Source organism: Teleopsis dalmanni, chromosome X, assembly GCF_002237135.1.
Source record: "Teleopsis dalmanni isolate 2A chromosome X, ASM223713v2, whole genome shotgun sequence".
NCBI lineage: Eukaryota > Metazoa > Arthropoda > Insecta > Diptera > Diopsidae > Teleopsis > Teleopsis dalmanni.
The window spans coordinates 39,424,115-39,448,288 of NC_051848.1; the positions used below are offsets into that span (position 1 = coordinate 39,424,115).

A 24,174-nucleotide genomic window follows, 5' to 3' on the forward strand; every position below is an offset into this window, starting at 1 on the left:
ATTGATGGTTTGGGATCACTTTGTTTTGAGTTATTATTGGCATAATATATGACAGGAGCATTTTCTCAAAGATTTTGGATAACTGGGGCAAAAGACTAATTGGTCTATATGATGATGCCAAAGTTAGGTCCTTTCCTGCTTTTGGAATCATTTTTATTTCTGAAACTTTCCATTGCTTCGGGTAGTAGCCAAAAGCGAGGATGCTGTTAAATATCACCGTTAGAAAAGTTATTGCTGAATCAGGCAATTGTTGTATCATTTTACCCGTAATTTTGTCGTATCCAGGTGCCTTTTTGGGATTTGCAAATGTTCGAATAGTCTCCTTGACGTTATCCAAACACAACGTAAGGGGAGTTTCAACAATAGAAGGAAATTCGATGTTAGGTTGGAAATCTGATAATTGTGGGTTTGGCTGAAAGACACCCTTTAGGTGTTCTGCTAAAATACAACCTTTTTCTTCGTCATTGCGAGCCCAAGAACCATCCGGTTTTCTAAGCGGTGGGTCATTTTGTATTGGCGTTTTAAATTTCTTCGTTGCCTTCCACAGAGAATAGTTGTTTTCTTTAAGTGGACCAAGAGACTCGAGATATTCTTGTAAAGAGCGGTTTTTGTCATCAGATAGTGCTTTTTTAAGATCTTTTGAAGCTTTATTTAATCTTTGTTTTGAGGTGGGTGATCGAAGTCTTTGCCATTCACGCCTGGCTTGTCGTTTTCGAGAAATAAGATAATCAATGTGTGATTGAAATACTATATTTGACTGGACTGATCTTTTTGGTTGAGAGGCTTTAATTACAGCATTATTTAATGTCTTGGTAAAGTGATCAACTGCTTTATCAATTTCTTTAGGTGAACTACAATTTGAATTGTAACTTATTTCCTCATTAATTATATTTATATATTTCCTCCAGTTTATTAGAGTTTTTTTATTCTGCTCATTTGAATTAGTATTAAATTTTGTCAGAGTTAAAATAACCGGAGAATGGTCAGAGGACAAGTCATAAGATGATTTAACAGCAATATCTTCACGTTTCATACCATTAATGACTGCGAAATCGATTAAGTCTGGTATTTTTCGATTGTCTGATGGCCAGTATGTTGGGTGGCCTGAGGTCACAACATCAAGGCTGTTGCCAAGTGCTGCATACAGTTGACGACCTCTTGGAGTTATTAGTCTAGAACCCCAAAAGGTGTGTTTAGCATTGAAATCCCCAGCAACTAGAAAGTTAGGACCGAGATCAGTAAAAAATTTCCGGAATTGATCAGAAGTAATAGCAAATTTGGGCGGGCAATAGATTGCTGAGACGACAGTTTTAGTTAGACCAGAAATTACACAAATTGATGTAGCTTGTAGGTATTTAAAACAATGCTTTTGAATTTCATAATGTTGTATTGTGTTTCTAACAAGTACTCCAGAACCGCCACATGCTTTACCATCTGGATGTTTAGTGTCATAAAACTTATATCCAGAAACTCGAAAACAGTTTTTGAAGGTTAAATGTGTTTCAGATATAAGCAGTATATCGATATTGTTACTCACCAGAAATCTAGTTACTTCCAGTACATGTTGGCTTAAGCCGTTTGCATTCCAATGGCATATTGTGATTGCATTCATTTGGGTTTTACCAACTCAGCAATCAAACTTTGGTTTTGTATCATGCTTTGCATCAAGCTATTCATCATATTTTGCATGAAGTCCATGAAGTGTTCAATTTTTTGGGTAAAACTTGCGAGCATTGCTTCAAAGCCTGGAACAACAGTGGAGCTATTGGTAAGAAGTGGAATTTGTTTAATGGCATTTGCGTACGTCATTTGCTGCATTGGTGGAGCCGGTGGTTGCAATGTAGGACCAGTGTTCTGTGGAAGGGGCGGGAAATGAGATGTTGTGAAGTTTGGCAGATTAAGCTGTGGGGTGCGCTGTCTTTGGGCAACGTTTAATTTTAGTCTTAGAGCAGTGAAAACTGGACATCCTCTGTAGTTTGCTGTGTGGCTATCACCGCAGTTTGAGCATTTTCTAACTGCTGGGTTTTCTTTACTTTCAGGACATTTATCTGAGCTATGGATTTTGGCACAAATAACACAAACTTTAGCAAGTTTACAGTATGACTTGGTGTGTCCATATTCCTGGCAGTTGAAGCACTGTACTGGAAAATTACGCTTGTGTGGTTCCTCTATAGTAATTTTTCTGTTTAAAAGAAAGCGAAGCAAATAAATAGGATGGACTTCGCCACTTTTCAACTTGTTTGTGTCTGGATACAGCTCAACTTTGTACATTGGTTGCGGTTTACGGTCTCTATTTAAGATATTAAATATACTTTTTGCTGCGAAGTTTTTTTCTTTAAGTGCATCGTGAATTTCTTTAATATCAACTCCTGCCTCTATGCCTTTTATGACCACTATTAGTCCTTTACTACTTTTTAATTGATACGTATAAAATTGTTTCGATTTTATCTCTAATTCAGCAATTACTTTACGAAACTGATCTTCACTTGAAACTTGTACCTTGGTTTCATTAATCATGCCCTTTTTAATAGGTACAACAAAGAAATTTTTTTTACCTATTAAATTTGAAAGTGAATTAACTAAATCACTAGAGTTTTTTTCTCTTACATAGATAGGCGGTGGTTTAACAATTTTTTCTTTGATCTCTTCTATGTTTTCGCTTTCATCACTCAGTGCTTTGAATCTGTTGTTATAATTATTGTTGTTAACTTTTTGAATTTTGTCACGATTGTTTGCGTTTTTTTGTGGGCTAAGTTTTCGCTTAACTATTTCAGTATATCGTTCAATTCCTGTTTGTACTTTGATTGGTTTATTTGGAAGTCCGACATTTTTCCCGGAGTTAGGCGTTTTACATTGAACACTCCAGGGTTGAGGTGATAGAGATGGTACAGAAGTCAATGAATGTGGACACAATTTCGATTTTTGTTCCTGTTGTTGCTGACTTTGTAAAGTTTGCTTTTGTGTTTTATGTTGCTGCTCTTGCTGTTGTTGTATTTCTTGCTCTTGATTAAGTTGTTGTAGGCCTCCACCTTTCGGTGGAGTACGATCAACCGGCATTATAATCAATCAAAACGTTTAAAAAAAAAAAAATAAAAAATAAAAAATCTGTATATTTAATTAAAAAGTATTTTTTTTTTTATTCTGTCAATATAATTTATACAATTACACTTTGCAGTAATATTTTGTGTAATTGATTTGAACTTCTTTTTGATTTATATATAAGAATTTATTAATTGTATTTATTTAGCATAAGTTAACAAGTTAACTACTCAATTTACACAATTACACGATATTGTGAGATGCAATTTGTACAGTTTTTTTTTCTATTTCGAACACTTTTCTTGTTTTTTATTTAAAGCTTTAGAGCTTTATCTGCTGTCTCTATCAGCTGTTTTTAAAAGTGTGTGAATTTAATGCAAATAAATATATTCAAAAAACAAAACAAATTTGCAAATAAATTCACTTTTTTGCATATCAACAATATAAATATATTAATAATTTAATTTTTGACGTTAAGTCTGGCACTAATATTTTTATAAATTTTGTAAGGAGTCACTATCTCGATTTATTGCGATAAAAATTTTAAATTATTTTGCACGTTTTGCACTTGAAAAATATCAAAAAATATCATATACGCAGTGATATTATTTTGCGCGCGCACTACATTAAACTTGTGATAATGCAATGAAAAAAAATCATCTTAAGTATAAAATTTTAATTATTAAAAAATATTTTAATATGTCACCAAATACATATTATAAGTGGTCCCTAAAAAGACCTACTGGCTTAGCTGATGAATTACAATAGCATGTTTATCATTTTACTACTACATTCATCGTCAGAAGCCTAAAGAGATAAGGAGAAAACAAAATCCATGCTTTTAATATATGTAATTAAACAGATCTTTGTAACAAGTATTTCCCTTAAAACATTTTGTTTTGGGACCCAAAGCTAGCTCAGTTGTAGAGAAAATAACTTTAGTAATTGGTACTCCAAATTCCACAATATGTATCAAAAGCAATACCCAGTAATATGAATTCGTATGTTGTTCTGCCCTTTCTATAGTGGTATACTTCAAAGAAATGTATTTTTTTTTCTTCTTGAATAAAAATACTTATTAGTTATTAAACTCACAATATTAATGTTAATAATATTTTTACATATTTTACAGGATTTAATAATTTTATCAGACATAAGAATTTTTTTTGAACATAAATATACCTACATACCTAGTAGGTTGGAGTGGCGGTCTTGTATCCCAAAAAGCCCACTTGAGCTTAAATAATGGCCCATTGTGGTACCTTATTGCGTTGATATGTACATAGATTGGGATCAGTATACATTCAAAGACGAAGAAGGTAACGACTCCCCCATTATGTAAAGAAAAACCAACCTGACAGTTCTATAAACTCAGCCCAGTCAGATCGGTTTGAAAAGGAGATCCGAGGATTTTTAATCTTCTTCTGAGAAAATTGAGATAGATACGTCGGATGTTCGATTACTTAGAACCTATTTTACTTTTATTTTGGTAAGTAAAAAACATATTGAACTATTTTATTACTATATTTAAATTACCTGCCTTATAATCATTTTTAGTACTATTAATATTTTATTTTAAATTTTAAATTCAAGTGTAAAAAAAGATATTCAAATGTTCACAAGTCATTAGAGCAAAACAGGCCCCAAAACGCTTTCTTAGGACGCATTTTGTTTTAACTATATGAAAATAATTGCCTTAAAACCCATTTTAAAGTCGTGAAATAAATAGCACCACCGGCTATAATCATTCTTACTATAATTTATCAACTTAGCTAACTTAATTTATACTTAGTTTATTTTGAGATTTAAGTTCCGACTGTGACATCGAACTTAATTCATTTATTTTTCTTGATCAGAAAACTGTTCTCCAGGTATGGTTTTATAGACATAAATAAAGTAAGATTCAGACACAGTTTGTCAGGTTTTGTCGCTATGTTATGTGAAAGAAGTTGATCACTTAATATTCTATCCATCCTTCTCTCGCGAATATATAAACATAATTCATCCTTTCAAAATCCGAACTCGATTTCAGTGATTACATTACTAAATTGAATTGTTGAGTTAACTCTGTTAACTCTGATATTTATTTGTTGAGCATTTTTGAATTCACTTAAATTTCAAAAAAAATAGTATAATATTTACCTGACATTTTTCATTGAAGTTGATTATTGTCTCTCCTCTCGTCAGATCTGTATAAATCGACACCGTAGTCAAATAATAATCAGAAAATATTGATCCGATGAAAAATTTGACTAATGCTTTACAAATTTCCAATTACATACGAGTATTTTGAAACAGAACTACTTTACATATTAGTTTGGTAGTATTGCCAGGGTACACTGACTCACTGTGTAAATTGTATTTTAACTCATTTGGAAAATGTGGCAACAAAATTAATTAAAATATGTAGTAGATGACAATGTCATTTTTATGACATTATTTCAGACAGTTCAATCAAAAATTTTAGTCGTGTTTTAAAAGTTGAACATTAAAGGCAAGAAAGACGGTGAAAGGATCTAATAATTTCAAGAACAAGGTATGTCTACATAATATAATAAAAATCTGTCGTATATATGATGAATATGATATATATTCCTAATATATGGTAAGAACTTTCTAATTTATTGTTAAAATTGAACATTTACTGAATTTTAAAAATCGAAAAAGAAAATATAATAAAAGACCAGTTATTTATTCCAAAACTTCTGAAATCAAATTAAATAAATTGCTAATGCTTTACCTATTAAAATAAAACAGTCTTCATTGATAATTATTGCCGCTTCATCTTATTCTTTAACGAATCCAAGCTGGTCACTAAAATCAGTTCAAATGGGTGGGATTGTTGACTTACGGCCATGTCAAGCAGAGTGCTCGGGCTCGGTAAAATTCGGTCTTTCGGGCTATGCCGAAAATGCGTGTTATGCAGAGCGTCACGTCGGTATTGCCAGTTTTGTATTTTTACTACTTCTTGGTACTTTTTGGTTGTGTCTAAATTTAAAAGGAAATTTAGATATGCTCACTTTCAATTTGTCCCAAAAATAACTAGCAAGAAAAAACTAATAGAGGCTGTAATAATGTTAACTTATTACTATATTATCTTATAATAATTGTTACCAGTATTTACGCCTTTTTTTAAAATCGGAAAATGTAATAATTACATTATAAGCGATTTATAAAAAAAGGTTGTGTTGCTTACTGTCATTTTTTACTGCTAAGATGCGCAAATTTTGAAATTTATTACTAAAAAATATTGTTTTACCTTAGTGCCAGGTCACAAATATTCTGGCTCTCATGCCGGAGTTTGAACAGCCATATTGTTTTCTCTCTCATTCTCAAATTTAAAATTTGCCTTGAAAACAACAACAATTGTACTGATGCCATGCCCGAGACACTCTGCATAACATAGCCCTCAGCGCAGAAATTTTTTCCAAAAAAAAACAACCCTATAAAGCCTGATGCTACCAGCCCAATGAATTTGCCAATCAACTTGGCCAATTCCCAAAAAATGATTAAACCACTATTCAATCATTAACAAATTTCTTGACGGTTAAGCATTATAACCAGTTTAGATAATCGGGAACTATTTCAATCTCTATGAAGGGTTTAATAGCATACTGAAATTGCTTCTAAGCAATTTTATATTACGAAAGTTTCTTTTTCATTAATAAACATATATACCATATATATAATTTATAACAGAAATTTTATTTTACCTAAAAAACCTGGTATCAAGAACGTAACAAAAAACGTAACTTAACAATTAGATTGCGTAGCGCCAGCGATAATATTATGGAAGACGCAGAAAGTCTACGTGCAACGGACAGGTACGTAAGAACAACAATTTGTACTAAACATCAATTTTTAACAACGTCTTTTCAAATATTTACATAAGCTATGGATGTGATGCAGTGCCAACATGTTCACTTGGAGAGCTATCAAAGAAGTGCGAGGGAGATGGTATTAATGAAGGCATTCTCAACGATGATAAATCGGAAACGGTTGCCCCTTGCGCGGTTGCACTTTCAAAAAAGTGCGAGGGAGATGGTATTAATGAAGGCATTCTCAACGGTGATAAATCGGAAACGGTTGCCCCTTGCGCGGTTGCACTTTCAAAAAAGTGCGAGGGAGATGGTATTAATGAAGGCATTCTCAACGGTGATAAATCGCAAACGGTTGCTGTTAAATCCCAAACGGTTGCCCCTGTCCACCATAAGGAAAGTACATTGGTGACCCAAGAGACCAGTTTGAGTACATCAGCAGTTGAGCAGCCCAAAGCAATTCATCAGAGCTGGTATTTGAATAATAAAAATTTTTATTAAGTTTAAATTTTTAGATAAAATGTTCAAATATTTTTAGCTCGTTATTTGATATTGAGCCATTCGAAAGGAAGAGGACCCGACCAATCAATCCATGGCAGAACATCACACCTAGAAAACCGTTGAATTATCAGAAGCGTAGCGAGAGTGATAATATGATGGAAGACGCAGAAAGTGTACGTGCAACGGACAGGTACATAAGATCAACAATTTGTACTAAACATCAATTTTTAACAACGTCTTTTAAAATATTTACATAAGCTATGGATGTGATGCAGTGCCAACATGTTCACTTGGAGAGCTATCAAAGAAGTGCGAGGGAGATGGTATTAATGAGGGCATTCTCAACGGTGATAAATCGGAAACGGTTGCCCCTTGCGCGGTTGCACTTTCAAAAAAGTGCGAGGGAGATGGTATTAATGAAGGCATTCTCAACGGTGATAAATCGCAAACGGTTGCTGTTAAATCCCAAACGGTTGCCCCTGTCCACCATAAGGAAAGTACATTGGTGACCCAAGAGACCAGTTTGAGTACATCAGCAGTTGAGCAGCCCAAAGCAATTCATCAGAGCTGGTATTTGAATAATAAAAATTTTTATTAAGTTTAAATTTTTAGATAAAATGTTCAAACATTTTTAGCTCGTTATTTGATATTGAGCCATTCGAAAGGAAGAGGACCCGACCAATCAATCCATGGCAGAACATCACACCTAGAAAACCGTTGAATTATCAGAAGCGTAGCGAGAGTGATAATATGATGGAAGACGCAGAAAGTGTACGTGCAACGGACAGGTACATAAGATCAACAATTTGTACTAAACATCAATTTTTAACAATGTCTTTTAAAATATTTACATAAGCTATGGATGTGATGCAGTGCCAACATGTTCACTTGGAGAGCTATCAAAGAAGTGCGAGGGAGATGGTATTAATGAGGGCATTCTCAACGGTGATAAATCGGAAACGGTTGCCCCTTGCGCGGTTGCACTTTCAAAAAAGTGCGAGGGAGATGGTATTAATGAAGGCATTCTCAACGATGATAAATCGGAAATGGTTGCCCCTTGCGCGGTTGCACTTTCAAAAAAGTGCGAGGGAGATGGTATTAATGAAGGCATTCTCAACGGTGATAAATCGCACACGGTTGCTGTTAAATCCCAAACGGTTGCCCCTGTCCACCATAAGCAAAGTACATTGGTGACCCAAGAGACCAGTTTGAGTACATCAGCAGTTGAGCAGCCCAAAGCATTTCATCAGAGCTGGTATTTGAATAATAAAAATTTTTATTAAGTTTAAATTTTTAGATAAAATGTTCAAATATTTTTAGCTCGTTATTTGATATTGAGCCATTCGAAAAGAAGAGGACCCGACCAATCAATCCATGGCAGAACATCACACCTAGAAAACCGTTGAATTATCAGAAGCGTAGCGAGAGTGATAATATGATGGAAGACGCAGAAAGTGTACGTGCAACGGACAGGTACATAAGATCAACAATTTGTACTAAACATCAATTTTTAACAATGTCTTTTAAAATATTTACATAAGCTATGGATGTGATGCAGTGCCAACATGTTCACTTGGAGAGCTATCAAAGAAGTGCGAGGGAGATGGTATTAATGAGGGCATTCTCAACGGTGATAAATCGGAAACGGTTGCCCCTTGCGCGGTTGCACTTTCAAAAAAGTGCGAGGGAGATGGTATTAATGAAGGCATTCTCAACGATGATAAATCGGAAATGGTTGCCCCTTGCGCGGTTGCACTTTCAAAAAAGTGCGAGGGAGATGGTATTAATGAAGGCATTCTCAACGGTGATAAATCGCACACGGTTGCTGTTAAATCCCAAACGGTTGCCCCTGTCCACCATAAGCAAAGTACATTGGTGACCCAAGAGACCAGTTTGAGTACATCAGCAGTTGAGCAGCCCAAAGCATTTCATCAGAGCTGGTATTTGAATAATAAAAATTTTTATTAAGTTTAAATTTTTAGATAAAATGTTCAAATATTTTTAGCTCGTTATTTGATATTGAGCCATTCGAAAAGAAGAGGACCCGACCAATCAATCCATGGCAGAACATCACACCTAGAAAACCGTTAAATTATCAGAAGCGTAGCGAGAGTGATAATATGATGGAAGACGCAGAAAGTGTACGTGCAACGGACAGGTACATAAGATCAACAATTTGTACTAAACATCAATTTTTAACAACGTCTTTTAAAATATTTACATAAGCTATGGATGTGATGCAGTGCCAACATGTTCACTTGGAGAGCTATCAAAGAAGTGCGAGGGAGATGGTATTAATGAGGGCATTCTCAACGGTGATAAATCGGAAACGTTGCCCCTTGCGCGGTTGCAACTTTTCAAAGAAGTGCGAGGGAGATGGTATTAATGAAGGCATTCTCAACGATGATAAATCGGAAACGGTTGCCCCTTGCGCGGTTGCACTTTCAAAAAAGTGCGAGGGAGATGGTATTAATGAAGGCATTCTCAACGATGATAAATCGGAAACGGTTGCCCCTTGCGCGGTTGCACTTTCAAAAAAGTGCGAGGGAGATGGTATTAATGAAGGCATTCTCAACGGTGATAAATCGCAAACGGTTGCTGTTAAATCCCAAACGGTTGCCCCTGTCCACCATAAGGAAAGTACATTGGTGACCCAAGAGACCAGTTTGAGTACATCAGCAGTTGAGCAGCCCAAAGCAATTCATCAGAGCTGGTATTTGAATAATAAAAATTTTTATTAAGTTTAAATTTTTAGATAAAATGTTCAAACATTTTTAGCTCGTTATTTGATATTGAGCCATTCGAAAGGAAGAGGACCCGACCAATCAATCCATGGCAGAACATCACACCTAGAAAACCGTTGAATTATCAGAAGCGTAGCGAGAGTGATAATATGATGGAAGACGCAGAAAGTGTACGTGCAACGGACAGGTACATAAGATCAACAATTTGTACTAAACATCAATTTTTAACAACGTCTTTTAAAATATTTACATAAGCTATGGATGTGATGCAGTGCCAACATGTTCACTTGGAGAGCTATCAAAGAAGTGCGAGGGAGATGGTATTAATGAAGGCATTCTCAACGATGATAAATCGGAAACGGTTGCCCCTTGCGCGGTTGCACTTTCAAAAAAGTGCGAGGGAGATGGTATTAATGAAGGCATTCTCAACGATGATAAATCGGAAACGGTTGCCCCTTGCGCGGTTGCACTTTCAAAAAAGTGCGAGGGAGATGGTATTAATGAAGGCATTCTCAACGGTGATAAATCGCACACGGTTGCTGTTAAATCCCAAACGGTTGCCCCTGTCCACCATAAGCAAAGTACATTGGTGACCCAAGAGACCAGTTTGAGTATATCAGCAGTTGAGCAGCCCAAAGCAATTCACCAGACCTGGTATTTGAATAATAAAAATTTTTATTAAGTTTAAATTTTTAGATAAAATGTTCAAATATTTTTAGCTCGTTATTTGATATTGAGCCATTCGAAAAGAAGAGGACCCGACCAATCAATCCATGGCAGAACATCACACCTAGAAAACCGTTGAATTATCAGAAGCGTAGCGAGAGTGATAATATGATGGAAGACACAGAAAGTGTACGTGCAACGGACAGGTACATAAGATCAACAATTTGTACTAAACATCAATTTTTAACAACGTCTTTTAAAATATTTACATAAGCTATGGATGTGATGCAGTGCCAACATGTTCACTTGGAGAGCTATCAAAGAAGTGCGAGGGAGATGGTATTAATGAAGGCATTCTCAACGATGATAAATCGGAAACGGTTGCCCCTTGCGCGGTTGCACTTTCAAAAAAGTGCGAGGGAGATGGTATTAATGAAGGCATTCTCAACGATGATAAATCGGAAACGGTTGCCCCTTGCGCGGTTGCACTTTCAAAAAAGTGCGAGGGAGATGGTATTAATGAAGGCATTCTCAACGGTGATAAATCGGAAACGGTTGCCCCTTGCGCGGTTGCACTTTCAAAAAAGTGCGAGGGAGATGGTATTAATGAAGGCATTCTCAACGGTGATAAATCGCAAACGGTTGCTGTTAAATCCCAAACGGTTGCCCCTGTCCACCATAAGGAAAGTACATTGGTGACCCAAGAGACCAGTTTGAGTACATCAGCAGTTGAGCAGCCCAAAGCAACTCATCAGAGCTGGTATTTGAATAATAAAAATTTTTATTAAGTTTAAATTTTCAGACAAAATGTTCAAATATTTTAAGCTCGTTATTTGATATTGAGCCATTCAAAAAGAAGAAGACCCGACCAATCAATCCATCGCAGAACATCACACCTAAAAAACCGTTGAATTATCAGAAGCGTAGCGAGAGTGATAATATGATGGAAGACGCAGAAAATCTACGTGCAACGGACAGGTACGTAAGAACAACAATTTGTACTAAACATCAATTTTTAACAACGTCTTTTAAAATATTTACATAAGCTATGGATGTGATGCAGTGCCAACATGTTCACTTGGAGAGCTATCAAAGAAGTGCGAGGGAGATGGTATTAATGAGGGCATTCTCAACGGTGATAAATCGCAAACGGTTGCTGTTAAATCCCAAACGATTGCTCCTGTCCACCATAAGGAAAGTACATTGGTGACCCAAGAGACCAGTTTGAGTACATCAGCAGTTGAGCAGCCCAAAGCAATTCATCAGAGCTGGTATTTGAATAATAAAAATTTTTATTAAGTTTAAATTTTCAGACAAAATGTTCAAATATTTTAAGCTTGTTATTTGATATTGAGCCATTCAAAAGGAAGAGGACCCGACCAATCAATCCATCGCATAACATCATACCTAAAAAACCGTTGTATTATCAGAAGCGTAGCGAGAGTGATAATATGATGGAAGACGCAGAAAGTGTACGTGCAACGGACAGGTACATAAGATCAACAATTTGTACTAAACATCAATTTTTAACAACGTCTTTTAAAATATTTACATAAGCTATGGATGTGATGCAGTGCCAACATGTTCACTTGGAGAGCTATCAAAGAAGTGCGAGGGAGATGGTATTAATGAAGGCATTCTCAACGATGATAAATCGGAAACGGTTGCCCCTTGCGCGGTTGCACTTTCAAAAAAGTGCGAGGGAGATGGTATTAATGAAGGCATTCTCAACGATGATAAATCGGAAACGGTTGCCCCTTGCGCGGTTGCACTTTCAAAAAAGTGCGAGGGAGATGGTATTAATGAAGGCATTCTCAACGGTGATAAATCGCAAACGGTTGCTGTTAAATCCCAAACGGTTGCCCCTGTCCACCATAAGCAAAGTACATTGGTGACCCAAGAGACCAGTTTGAGTACATCAGCAGTTGAGCAGCCCAAAGCAACTCATCAGAGCTGGTATTTGAATAATAAAAATTTTTATTAAGTTTAAATTTTTAGATAAAATGTTCAAATATTTTTAGCTCGTTATTTGATATTGAGCCATTCGAAAAGAAGAAGACCCGACCAATCAATCCATGGCAGAATATCACACCTAGAAAACCGTTGAATTATCAGAAGCGTAGCGAGAGTGATAATATGATGGAAGGCGCAGAAAGTGTACGTGCAACGGACAGGTACATAAGATCAACAATTTCTACTAAACATCAATTTTTAACAACGTCTTTTAAAATATTTACATAAGCTATGGATGTGATGCAGTGCCAACATGTTTACTTGGAGTGCTATCAAAGAAGTGCGAGGGAGATGGTAGTAATGAAGGCATTCTCAACGGTGATAAATCGCAAACGGTTGCTGTTAAATCCCAAACGGTTGCCCCTGTCCACCATAAGCAAAGTACATTGGTGACCCAAGAGACCAGTTTGAGTACATCAGCAGTTGAGCAGCCCAAAGCAATTCATCAGAGCTGGTATTTGAATAATAAAAATTTTTATTAAGTTTAAATTTTCAGACAAAATGTTCAAATATTTTAAGCTTGTTATTTGATATTGAGCCATTCAAAAGGAAGAGGACCCGACCAATCAATCCATCGCATAACATCATACCTAAAAAACCGTTGTATTATCAGAAGCGTAGCGAGAGTGATAATATGATGGAAGACGCAGAAAATCTACGTGCAACGGACAGGTACGTTAGAACAACAATTTGTACTAAACATAAATTTTTAACAACGTCTTTTAAAATATTTACATAAGCTATGGATGTGATGCAGTGTCAACATGTTCACTTGGAGTGCTATCAAAGAAGTGCGAGGGAGATGGTATTAATGAAGGCATTCTCAACGATGATAAATCGGAAACGGTTGCCCCTTGCGCGGTTGCACTTTCAAAAAAGTGCGAGGGAGATGGTATTAATGAAGGCATTCTCAACGATGATAAATCGGAAACGGTTGCCCCTTGCGCGGTTGCACTTTCAAAAAAGTGCGAGGGAGATGGTATTAATGAAGGCATTCTCAACGGTGATAAATCGCAAACGGTTGCTGTTAAATCCCAAACGGTTGCCCCTGTCCACCATAAGGAAAGTACATTGGTGACCCAAGAGACCAGTTTGAGTACATCAGCAGTTGAGCAGCCCAAAGCAATTCACCAGACCTGGTATTTGAATAATAAAAATTTTTATTAAGTTTAAATTTTTAGACAAAATGTTCTAGTTTTTTTAGCTCGTTATTTGATATTGAGACATTCGAAAGGAAGAGGACCCGACCAATCAATCCATGGAATAACGTCATACCTAAAAAACCGTTGTATTATCAGAAGCGTAGCGCCAGTGATAATATAATGGAAGACGCAGAAAATCTACGTGCAACGGACAGGTATATAAGAACAACAATTTGAATTAAACATCAATTTTTAACAACGTCTTTTAAAATATTTACATAAGCAATGGACGGAATGCAGTGCCAACATGTTCACTTGGAGTGCTATCAAAGAAGTGCAAGGGAGATGGTATTAATGAAGGCATTCTCAACGGTGATAAATCGCAAACGGTTGCTGTTAGATCCCAAACGGCTGACCCTGCCCACCATAAAGAATGTACATTGGTGACCCCAGAGACCAGTTTGAGTACATCAGCAGTTGAGCAGCCCGAAGCAATTCACCAGACCTGGTATTTGAATAATAAAAATTTTTATTAAGTTTAAATTTTTAGATAAAATGTTCAAATATTTTTACCTTCTTAAATGATAGTGAGCAATTTGAAAGGAAGAGGACCCGACCAATCCATCCATGGCATAAAGGTCATACATATATTAAGAGGGCAGATGTTATTTATCGGAAAGTCGACAATGCAAAAGACCTCTTCATACCTAGAACACCGTTATAATTTCTTAAAGTCACTACCTGGTACGCAATTCATTAAACTTTCAATCTTTCATTAAACTCGTTTGCTTAAAGTATTATAATATATGTAATAATAAGGTGGCTTAATTTTAGATTGTTTAGAATTTATTGGCGACATAGATCTGATTTTTTTTTATTAATAATTGTGTATTGTATATGCAAAGTCATTTAACTTGTTAAGTGAAACATGAATATTTACTTTAATTCATAACGAGAACTTTTTGTGTATAGACACAATCATTTTGTATTAACACTAGTTTTAATAAGAAATTATTTAAACAAAATATAACGACTTAAATGAGAAACAAAACTTTTTTATATTAATTTCGGTTTATTTGATTTGTATTAATTTTTGTAAGCCATCTACTAACTAAGACATATATGTTAGTAATAAAATATATAAATAAATTAAACATTAATATTGTGTATCATAAATTTAAATAATTAAAATATTGTATTTTATTATAAGCAATTAATTTGTAAAAATTTTTTATAAATAAATTTCATTTTTATTAATAAGAACGATATAAATTGCCTTATAGCAAACATCAATTTTTTATTTCTATGTATTACGTAGTTACAACAACTTTCAGTGCCTAGCTGCATCTTGGAGTTATCTTTTTACCTAACAGACACTTGCCTCAAAGTGAATCTGATAGATGTTACGACGCATAAGAAATTCTTCACGCATCCAAAGAATATTATAGAACATTACTTTACATTATATTAGTCGTCATATTACAAAACGACGTACCATTGTGTGTGGCTTCTGCCATTTGACCTAACATTTGACCTGATGTGTATATCTCTTGAATAGAACTTTCCTTATCAAATCCTGTTTCTATGAGTCAAAGATCAATCTTCACACATTAATACTTTTTGAGAGATGTTAACAAAAATTGTTTTAATATTGGTTCATGGGCTGTTTGGTCTACGCACTCAAAATCTAGAATATTCAATTAAGTCCACTGCAACATATTGGAAGTACCAAAAATAATATTATTTCTTCTCTTGGGACACAAGTTGAAAGGAGAAAGTCGAGCTTGCCGGTGCGCGTGTTAAAAAACACTGGAACATCTATCATGTTTAGGTATCTCCAGATCCACACTTATACTTTTAGGTGCACCATTTTTTAATTCACTCAAAAAAAAATATTTAAAATATAAATTGATCAAATGTTTCAGCTATTAATGGATACATTCGCTTCTCAAACGACCAACTCTCTACTCAAAATAATGCAAATTATCGATTCTTACTGACTGTGGTGGATCTCATACTTCTTCCACTTCACCTATCCACCTATTTGAAGAACAGAGTGTTATTTGTGGTAAGAGATATTTCAAATTAAAAGTAATTAAAAAATAAAAACTATTTAAACAAGTTTCGAAAGTGTTAGAAAAATGTTAATATCCTATAAGTAGAGGAGTTAAAAGTATAAATTTCATTGAAAATTCCTATGCAACATTTTTGTAGTAATTTCGACCTAATTTTAACATTTTTTGTGGAGTAATGATTTTCCAAAATTTCGAATAATTGTGAGTGTTACTTTTGGCTGCACAAATGTGCAAAGCATTTCCTAATCCATACAATATTTGCACACGACTATGTGGGCAGGCGGTTTTTATTGCCCAAGGGACTGCGCTCAGAGGACCTACGATGCATCGCATTGCACTGAAAACAACCCAAAACTAAATAAATTGCAGCATCAAGTTTTAAGGAATGCAACGCATTTGTTTTAAATTTCATGAATTCAAATTTTGTCTATTATTTTTGTTGTTGTTCTTCAAAGTCCTGTTAATGCAATATTCCCTAAAACCAAAAATGTAAGCAGTCACAAATTAAAACACACACACATCGCACAAATTTGCAAAAACACTGGTAGTTGAAGTATCCATAACTGTATATGTATGTGTATGACTATCTGTATCTGTTCTGTAACTGTATCTGTATCTGTAACTAAATCTGTATGTGTATGATTATCTGTATCTGTATCTGTAACCTTATTTGTATCTGTATCTGTATTTACATCTATAAGTGTACATGTATAAGTATCTGTATCTGTATCTACATCTGAATGAGTATGAGTATCTATATCTGTATCTGTATCTACATCTGTATGTGTATGAGTATCTGTATCTGTATCTGTAACCTTATTTGTATCTGTACCTGTATTTACATCTGTATGTGTATATGTATGAGTATCTGTATCTGTATCCACATCTGTATGTGTATGAGTATCTATATCTGTATCTGTAACCTTATTTGTATCTGTATCTGTATTTACATCTGTATGAGTATATGTATGAGTATCTGTTCTGTATCTGTATCTGTATCTACATCTGTATGTGTATATGTATGAGTATCTGTATCTGTATCTACATCTGTATGTGTATGAGTAACTGTATCTGTATCTGAATAGTGTGAATGTTTCGGTGGAAATAATTTTAGCAGTCGGTATAGCGAGAGCGTCATTCAAACAGCAAAAATGCAACAAATTTTAATTTATTTGGCATCGCGCATACGAGAAGCTTAAAATGCGAAAAGGACATTTATTTTTACCAATGAAAGCATAAAATTTTGCACATAAATTTCTGTTTCCTACTAAATTTATATTGTTGACTGTGATATTTTTTGCAGTATAGCTGTCTGCTAAAACGATACTACATTCAGCAAATGTGTATTACAGCAAAATTTGCTGCTAAAGGCCAAAACTTTGAAATTATGCTGCCACATGTACTGTTGGTATTTGTGTAAATTATATAGAATGTGACACGATTTAAAAGAATTGTCACATTAACTGAAAATAGTAAATTCTAATTAAACGAATAAAATACTCGTAAAAGCATTGAATGTAATGAATTTGATTAAAACCAAAATGTTTAAATTTAAAACTTTACTAATAGATTACATTAAATTATATATTTAATATATTCGAAAATAAAAACAAATAAGCAAACATGGAATTTTGGAACATGTACCAATTAAAGAAAAATAAATAAGCCTACATTCTACTATCTACTACTCTATATAGTTATTGACTACTTACTGTCAAATTTTATCAGTTAAAAATAAAAAGCTTACCACTATATATTATACATCAATCGAATCAAATTTTATTATTTCAATGGTCCAGCAATTTTATTTACTGTATATATATAACCCGCATCATAACGCTCTGCACAAAAAAACAGCATCGCCGCTAATCCAATGATTGCTTTGGAAGTGATACTTAACTTATCTTCCATTGACTTTTAGTAGACGGTCTTACAGAAATCTGCGCGAAGCTGGCGTTAATAGGTAAACTCACTTTCATGACAACAGTAAAAATTAATTTTTTCAAATGAGTTGTAATATTCCCTAGGCAAAGCTTACTTGTCATAAAACACGATTGAAGCCAGACACCATCCTGCGCTTATATTTATGTTTTTAGTCAGTATGGAGTTACATTTATTTATAACCGGGTACTATGAACAAAAGAACAGTAGAGTCTTGATTTATATGATATATATAACTGATATAACTGTCACCGACGGGACTCTACTATATGTAATAGAGCATTTACAGACACACTATCTTGACAAGTGTATTGATAACATTGTGGTATTAGGTTCACATGAGAGATAAACATGTAATATAACAAGATGGACACGTAGTTATTAATTAAATTCTGATAAAGTTATATCAGTGAAAAAACCAACAGCTTACTTAAAACACAACTATATTAACCTAATCTAAATATTTTATTTAAATGAATCAACTACAGTTGAAGTTGCCATATATATGCCCCGCGTATTACAACGCTCTAGCGGTTCGCTGGGTTGGTGATGTCGTACGAGAATGAGAAAAAGTTATCTGACGTCCGCATCTTCGACGGAAAGATCAGGTGACCAACGATTTGGAAGCACTCGGTACTACCAACTGGCGACAGCAAGCAACTAATCGGGTTGGCTGGCGGAAGCTACTCGATGCGGTCAAGGACGGAATGGTTTCTTAGGGATGGTTTTGCCGTGGTAGTAAATGATCAATTGTTGTACCATTGTGTACTCTTAACAAAAGCTAAAATATTTTTATGATAATGAATATCTCACTGGACTATATACAGAAACATATGGCAATGTGAAAACTATTCTTTTTTTAAAATAATATATTAAATATTTTTAATAATAATGTTTTATTATATTTAATGCATGCTAATTTTGTCTAATATGAATTGTTCTATATTTATTGGTCTCTTAATAATTGAAGTTAAGAAGCGGATTACTAAATTCAATTTATTACAAATTAATTTTTATGTTTTTTATATATTTTGTTCTGTAGTTAAAAGTACTTTTTGCATAATTTGAATAAAAATTGATGCAAAAATAATTGAGAAGAATTTTTTATATTTTTTGCCCTTCACTTCTACTGGAGCCGGCGATGTATTCATACATTTAAAAAGCCATTTGAGTCGCATAACTAAAAATATATAATGCGGATGAAATTATAGTTGTTTTGTTGTTAGTAATTGCTTTAATGACGAAATAAAATGTTAATAATGATGTTGAGCATAATTTCTTGTTCATTTATTTTGGCCTGGAATTGTTTTTGCTTAAATGAGTGACAATAATTGATATCACAGTGCTGCACTTCATCATATTTTGCGCTGAATGGTGCTCATTTAGCATGTATAATCGTACTAACACGTTCCGTACATCCTTTTCTGCCATTACTCTATGCCATCCAATGCGCAGAGATGAAATCGAATAGACGGTAAGCATTTTTTCCGTCTGGCTGTGTTGGCTGCTTATGAATGGAGTTGGAAACGAGTACCAATTCGAGCAGAGCTTAATTGCGCTATTTTTATCTTCACCAACTTGCCAAGCCAAAGAATTAAAAACAAAATCAACAAAAAAAGGAAGATGTAATGGAACATAACAATGGCAATGCCAGCACAGAGGAAAATGTAAATTGGCTCTAACGATTGTCAGCAAAGCGTCCATGTGAAGAAACAGTAAGCGGCACGTTTCATTATTAAGAGATTTGCACCCAATAAAGCGGAGCACGCTTAATGCCTGCATTTGTGCATCTCTCGCACTGGCAGCCCAATTCATATTATGCAGCATAGCAGCTGGCTTCGGTGTCATTAGCAATTAAAGTGCAATTAAATTGATGATTTTAATTGAACATTGCATCAACTATAAGACTCGTTGTCTTCACCGATATTTTGTTCTTTTGTTCGTAGTCATTGCTTCATTTAATAGCTTCAGCAAAATAAAATCGATTATTAATAAAAGACAATTTTAAAGGGGTTTTTATATCCTTGAAATTATGTGTTATGATGAAATGCTTTTAAAAGTTTAAGAAAAAAATGAACTTCAGTTATTTCAGTTATTGAAAAATATATAATAATTGTCATTATAAGATAGTTAAATTAAACTGTAACCAACTTCAGACTTATATTGTAGATTGGTTGTTTGCAATGGCAGGTCAGCAGATATTCTTGCACTGTTCATAATTAAGAATATATGGTACTCGGGCTTGCTATCAATTTCCTCATATCCATGGTTATTGAAGGAATGATACCGCTGTAGAAGGTAGCAGAAATTGAAAAGGAAAAACTTGCAGTTAATAGAACTGGGCTCACGAATTGCAACCAGCTCAATAAAAAAGCAATGATTAACTGGTAACAAATTTGGTACATATCCACGAAAGGAAGATGGACACATAAGCTCATACCGAGAAATAAAGCATGGACAGGTGACATCGACGACTGCAAATTCAAACATAACGAACACGACACATGCCTAGCGTGTCCAGATACAAAAGAAGCCATGGAACTTGTGCTCTTTGATTGAGCTTGACAAGAGCAACCAGATAACACACCTGATGACATTATTCACCTGATGTTGATGCCAACAGAAAACTAGAACTTTATATATATATTTGCAAAAGAAATCTTAGAAAGACAGAGAGCAGCACAGAAAGCTAGATCAAAGGACTGTAAATCGCTGAATCACCACCCCACCGAAGTAATGCTTAAATGTGATTCCGGAGAGATGTATGGTCAGATAATGCATTTGTGGATAATATATTTAAGAAGCATATATACATACTATTAGATAGTGTAGCTGTTTCGCAGTCCAATTTAAATCCAGGATGGAAGAAGAAGTCGACTTAGTTCAACATTTTTCTATTCTATTCTACATTTGTTGAATTTATTCTGTTAGTAAACAATATAAACCCGCAACGATATATAGGCAACTGTTTGCAAATTGACCAAGAATGTGGCAGAAAAAATCCAGTACTATTATTGAGGTTTCAGTGGTCTTTGGAAATATTTTTTAGTTTTATCAGTCTATATTTGTTGAACTATAACTGCTTTAGAACTTTGGATCTGTCAAATTTTTAACAAATGCCACACTAATAAATTTTTCATTTGATAAAAAAATTCAAAAATTCCTTTATTAGTAAAATAACTCTCACTCTATCCTTTTGTCATAATTGACTTTAAAATTATATTTGTTGTGTGTTATCTTTGTTAAATTATTTTGTTTCTCAGATACAGTTACGTAGATCCGATTTGTCTGTAGTTTCGTTTGGAGATATAGAAAATGATTGCTTAAATTCACTTCCTCTTCATCATGGCTTCATTATAACCACTCCTGTACAGTTCGCTTCTCATAATGTGCTAACATTGAAGCATTGAAGCAGCAGCACAATGCTCCGTTAGAACTTCAGTAATCACACGAACTGCAATTTTGTTGAAATTCAAAAAATTGTTCAATCTACTTAAATCTAATCTAGATCATTTAACCCTCGCGACCTCAAAAGATTTTTCAATATACTCTTATCTTAATCTAGGCCATATAATCTTAGCGGCCTTAAATGATTTATCAATCTACTCCAATCTAATCAAGACCATAGAATCCTAGCGATCTCAAAAGATTTTTCAATCTACCCTTATTTGAATGTAGGCCATAAAATACTAGCGACCGCAAACGATTTTTCAATGTACTTCAATTAATACAGGTCATAGAATCCTTGCACCCTCAAAAGATTTTTCAATCTACTCAACACTAATCTACACTATAGAATCCTAGTTACTTTAAAAGATTTTTAAATCTACTTCAACCTAATATAGGTCAAAGAATCCTCGTGACCTTAGAAGATTTTTCAAACTACTTCTACCTAATCTAGATCATATAACCCTCGCGACCTCAAAAGACTTTTCAATCTACTTCTATCTAATCTAGGCCATATCATCCTAGCCTCAGGGGCTACGCGATTAGTTCATGAATTAGTCGTCACCGCAACAGTGCTATTGTCTGCGTTTCTAAATAGTTCACACCGGGGGATATGTATTAAAGTGTGGGTTTCGTTTATTACTTTCTTATACCTTATTATCTTCTGTCTATCTCCTCTCCTAGTTAAATTGGTTCAAGTTGTAGATATTATTTTTATGCAATTTAATTAAGTTCAAGTGCCTTTAAATGAAAATTCGTTCAATAAATTTATTTTTTAATTTTATTTTTCACATCATCAAAATTGCTTATGTCGATATCTGGAGTATTGAAGCTATTTCTATTATTGAACACATTTAAATGGAAATTATGTAGATTGAAAAATTTTGAAATCATCACAGCAAGCACACATATTATCACAGCAAATGCTTTTATAAACCAAAAACCGTAGAACGAAAAATTTATTATCATTTTGCGATTTCTTGTGCAAACTTAAACTTTAGTGAAAGGAAAAACCTGATGAGGTTCTTGGCCAGTGTAGAGTAGAGTAGACTGTGAGTGGAGGCATTGCGCAAGGTGGCTAGTTGGTACATCACAGGCACGGCGTGTTTTTACTTTTATCAAAAATACAATAACTTAGCTTTTTTTTTTATAGAATTATTATTACAATTTCTTTTATTATATATTTTAGTTCTTTTTTTTGCCATATTTATTCTTGGCAAATCCTTTTCTTCACATTTTTAGGTTTTTCCTTATTCCTGGCCATCTTATTTTATTACTTTTTTTCGACTTTGTGCCATTGTATGTAAATCTCTATAATGCGCACAAATGTGTACGAATCGCTGTGCTGATTTGAGCTACTGCAGTGTTATGGAAATTCCGTTTTTAGTATAAAATATGAAGGAAAAAATCCGGCGTATAATTTTGTAATAATTCTGCAGATATTTCTGGAAAGCAGCTCCAAGCGGCTGGTGACGGCGTTGCGACAATGCCGAAACTATGGCAGGAAATACGTTTTTGTGAATTTTAAATTTGAAAATTATTCATGAGAGTATGGAAATTAAAATCTAGTCCGAAGATTTATTTATCAGTCAAATGATACAAGGAGCAATGGCATTACCCATATAAGTATTGCCCTTTTTATAACCTTAGAGTAAAAAGTCATTTGCTTGCTGATGGCACTTTACGCAATTTTTATTCTTACATTTTTTTCCGTACAACCATATATTTTGTTTAAAGAAGATGTTTCAGTTTAGTGAGATATTTCAAGTTGATAGAAAAAACTAATGACAATTATTTAGTTCATGCACTTATTGTAAACCGTTGAGTCCGACATTTCCCAAATCATAACATCAACAAAAAAAATAATTTAACTTCGGAAATTAATATGTAAAAAAAAAAAATATTAAATAACTAAATATTTATATTATTTTTAATCTACAGTATTTCATCTTATATGTCAGTGCTCATTTTTAGCTAGGAGAACATCAAAAAACTTGAGAGCCCCTGTCCGTAACGCTCTAATTAAACTGTCATCCTGCAATATTAGGATGACTTGGACTTAGTCAGTTTTATAGAATTGTTAGATTGTTTCACCTTTTTCCTAATGGAGGAGTCGTTACTTATTTCAACGTTGGTCGCATACTGAGATTTAAGTCTGTGTACGAACTAAAGCTATTCCTGTAGCACCACAACGGGTCATTATTTGAGTTCAAGTGGGCTTTCTTGGTACACATGACCGCTACTACCGCCAAACCTAGACTAAACGAAATTTACCAAAGTTATTAGATATTATTTGTGTCTATCCCATTAGAGATATACATTATCTGTTATTACCTACAGAATCACAAGCTATAAGCGCAATTTAATTTTCTGAATCAAGCGAATACTATTTACTGAACATCTTAAATTGTACTTAAATTTAAAACTTGAAGGACCACCACATACAACTCGAATCATTTTAAATAATAAATTAATAATTTATTTTTAATTATTTATATATAAATTATTTTTCTTCTAATTTACATTACTATAAGTTGTGTTGGATAGTAAAATGAAATAACAGAATTTTCCATTTAAGATGAACTATTTCTACTAAATTCAAAGATATTAGTAAAAAACCCAAACATAAATCAGTTGGAATGGCTGTTATATGGAAGTGATAGTTAGATTCAAGACTCACGGAAATACATCTCTCTATCGCATAAATTTCTGCAATAGGGAGTGAATATTTGGCTTAATATTATAATTTTCAATAAGATTCAGAAAATGTATATTATATATCTTATAT

At 34.0% G+C, this 24,174-nt stretch overlaps 2 protein-coding genes across 16 annotated transcripts in view; one reads left to right on the forward strand and one right to left on the reverse strand.

Moving 5' to 3' along the window:
• Nucleotides 1-5,514: 5,514 nt before the first annotated feature.
• On the forward strand, nt 5,515-14,915 carry LOC119687808. 15 transcript variants are annotated; one of them, XM_038102299.1, is made up of 19 exons: nt 5,515-5,575; nt 6,773-6,863; nt 6,932-7,330; nt 7,396-7,548; nt 7,617-7,780; nt 9,750-10,071; nt 10,137-10,289; nt 10,358-10,756; nt 10,822-10,974; nt 11,043-11,281; nt 12,391-12,724; nt 12,790-12,942; nt 13,011-13,235; nt 13,301-13,453; nt 13,522-13,685; nt 13,773-13,920; nt 13,977-14,138; nt 14,207-14,431; nt 14,512-14,915. In XM_038102299.1, the coding sequence occupies exons 2-19, from the start codon at nt 6,829-6,831 to the stop codon at nt 14,645-14,647; spliced, it is 3,717 nt and encodes a 1,238-aa protein (XP_037958227.1). In that variant the 5' UTR covers nt 5,515-5,575; nt 6,773-6,828; the 3' UTR covers nt 14,648-14,915. The 15 variants fall into 15 exon arrangements, with proteins under 15 accessions (XP_037958227.1, XP_037958231.1, XP_037958229.1 ...); XM_038102303.1 differs by having other exon boundaries at nt 12,391-12,489; nt 12,577-12,724; nt 13,522-13,920; XM_038102301.1 differs by having other exon boundaries at nt 11,043-11,107; nt 11,195-11,281; nt 13,522-13,920.
• A 1,580-nt stretch (nt 14,916-16,495) lies between these two features.
• Nucleotides 16,496-24,174, reverse strand: part of LOC119688322 (clumping factor B-like) — a 9,377-nt gene continuing 1,698 nt past the window's right edge. The window contains exon 2 of the mRNA XM_038103000.1: nt 16,496-16,950. Within this exon, the coding sequence (XP_037958928.1) occupies nt 16,496-16,950 (455 nt within the window). The remainder of the gene's footprint in view (nt 16,951-24,174) is intronic.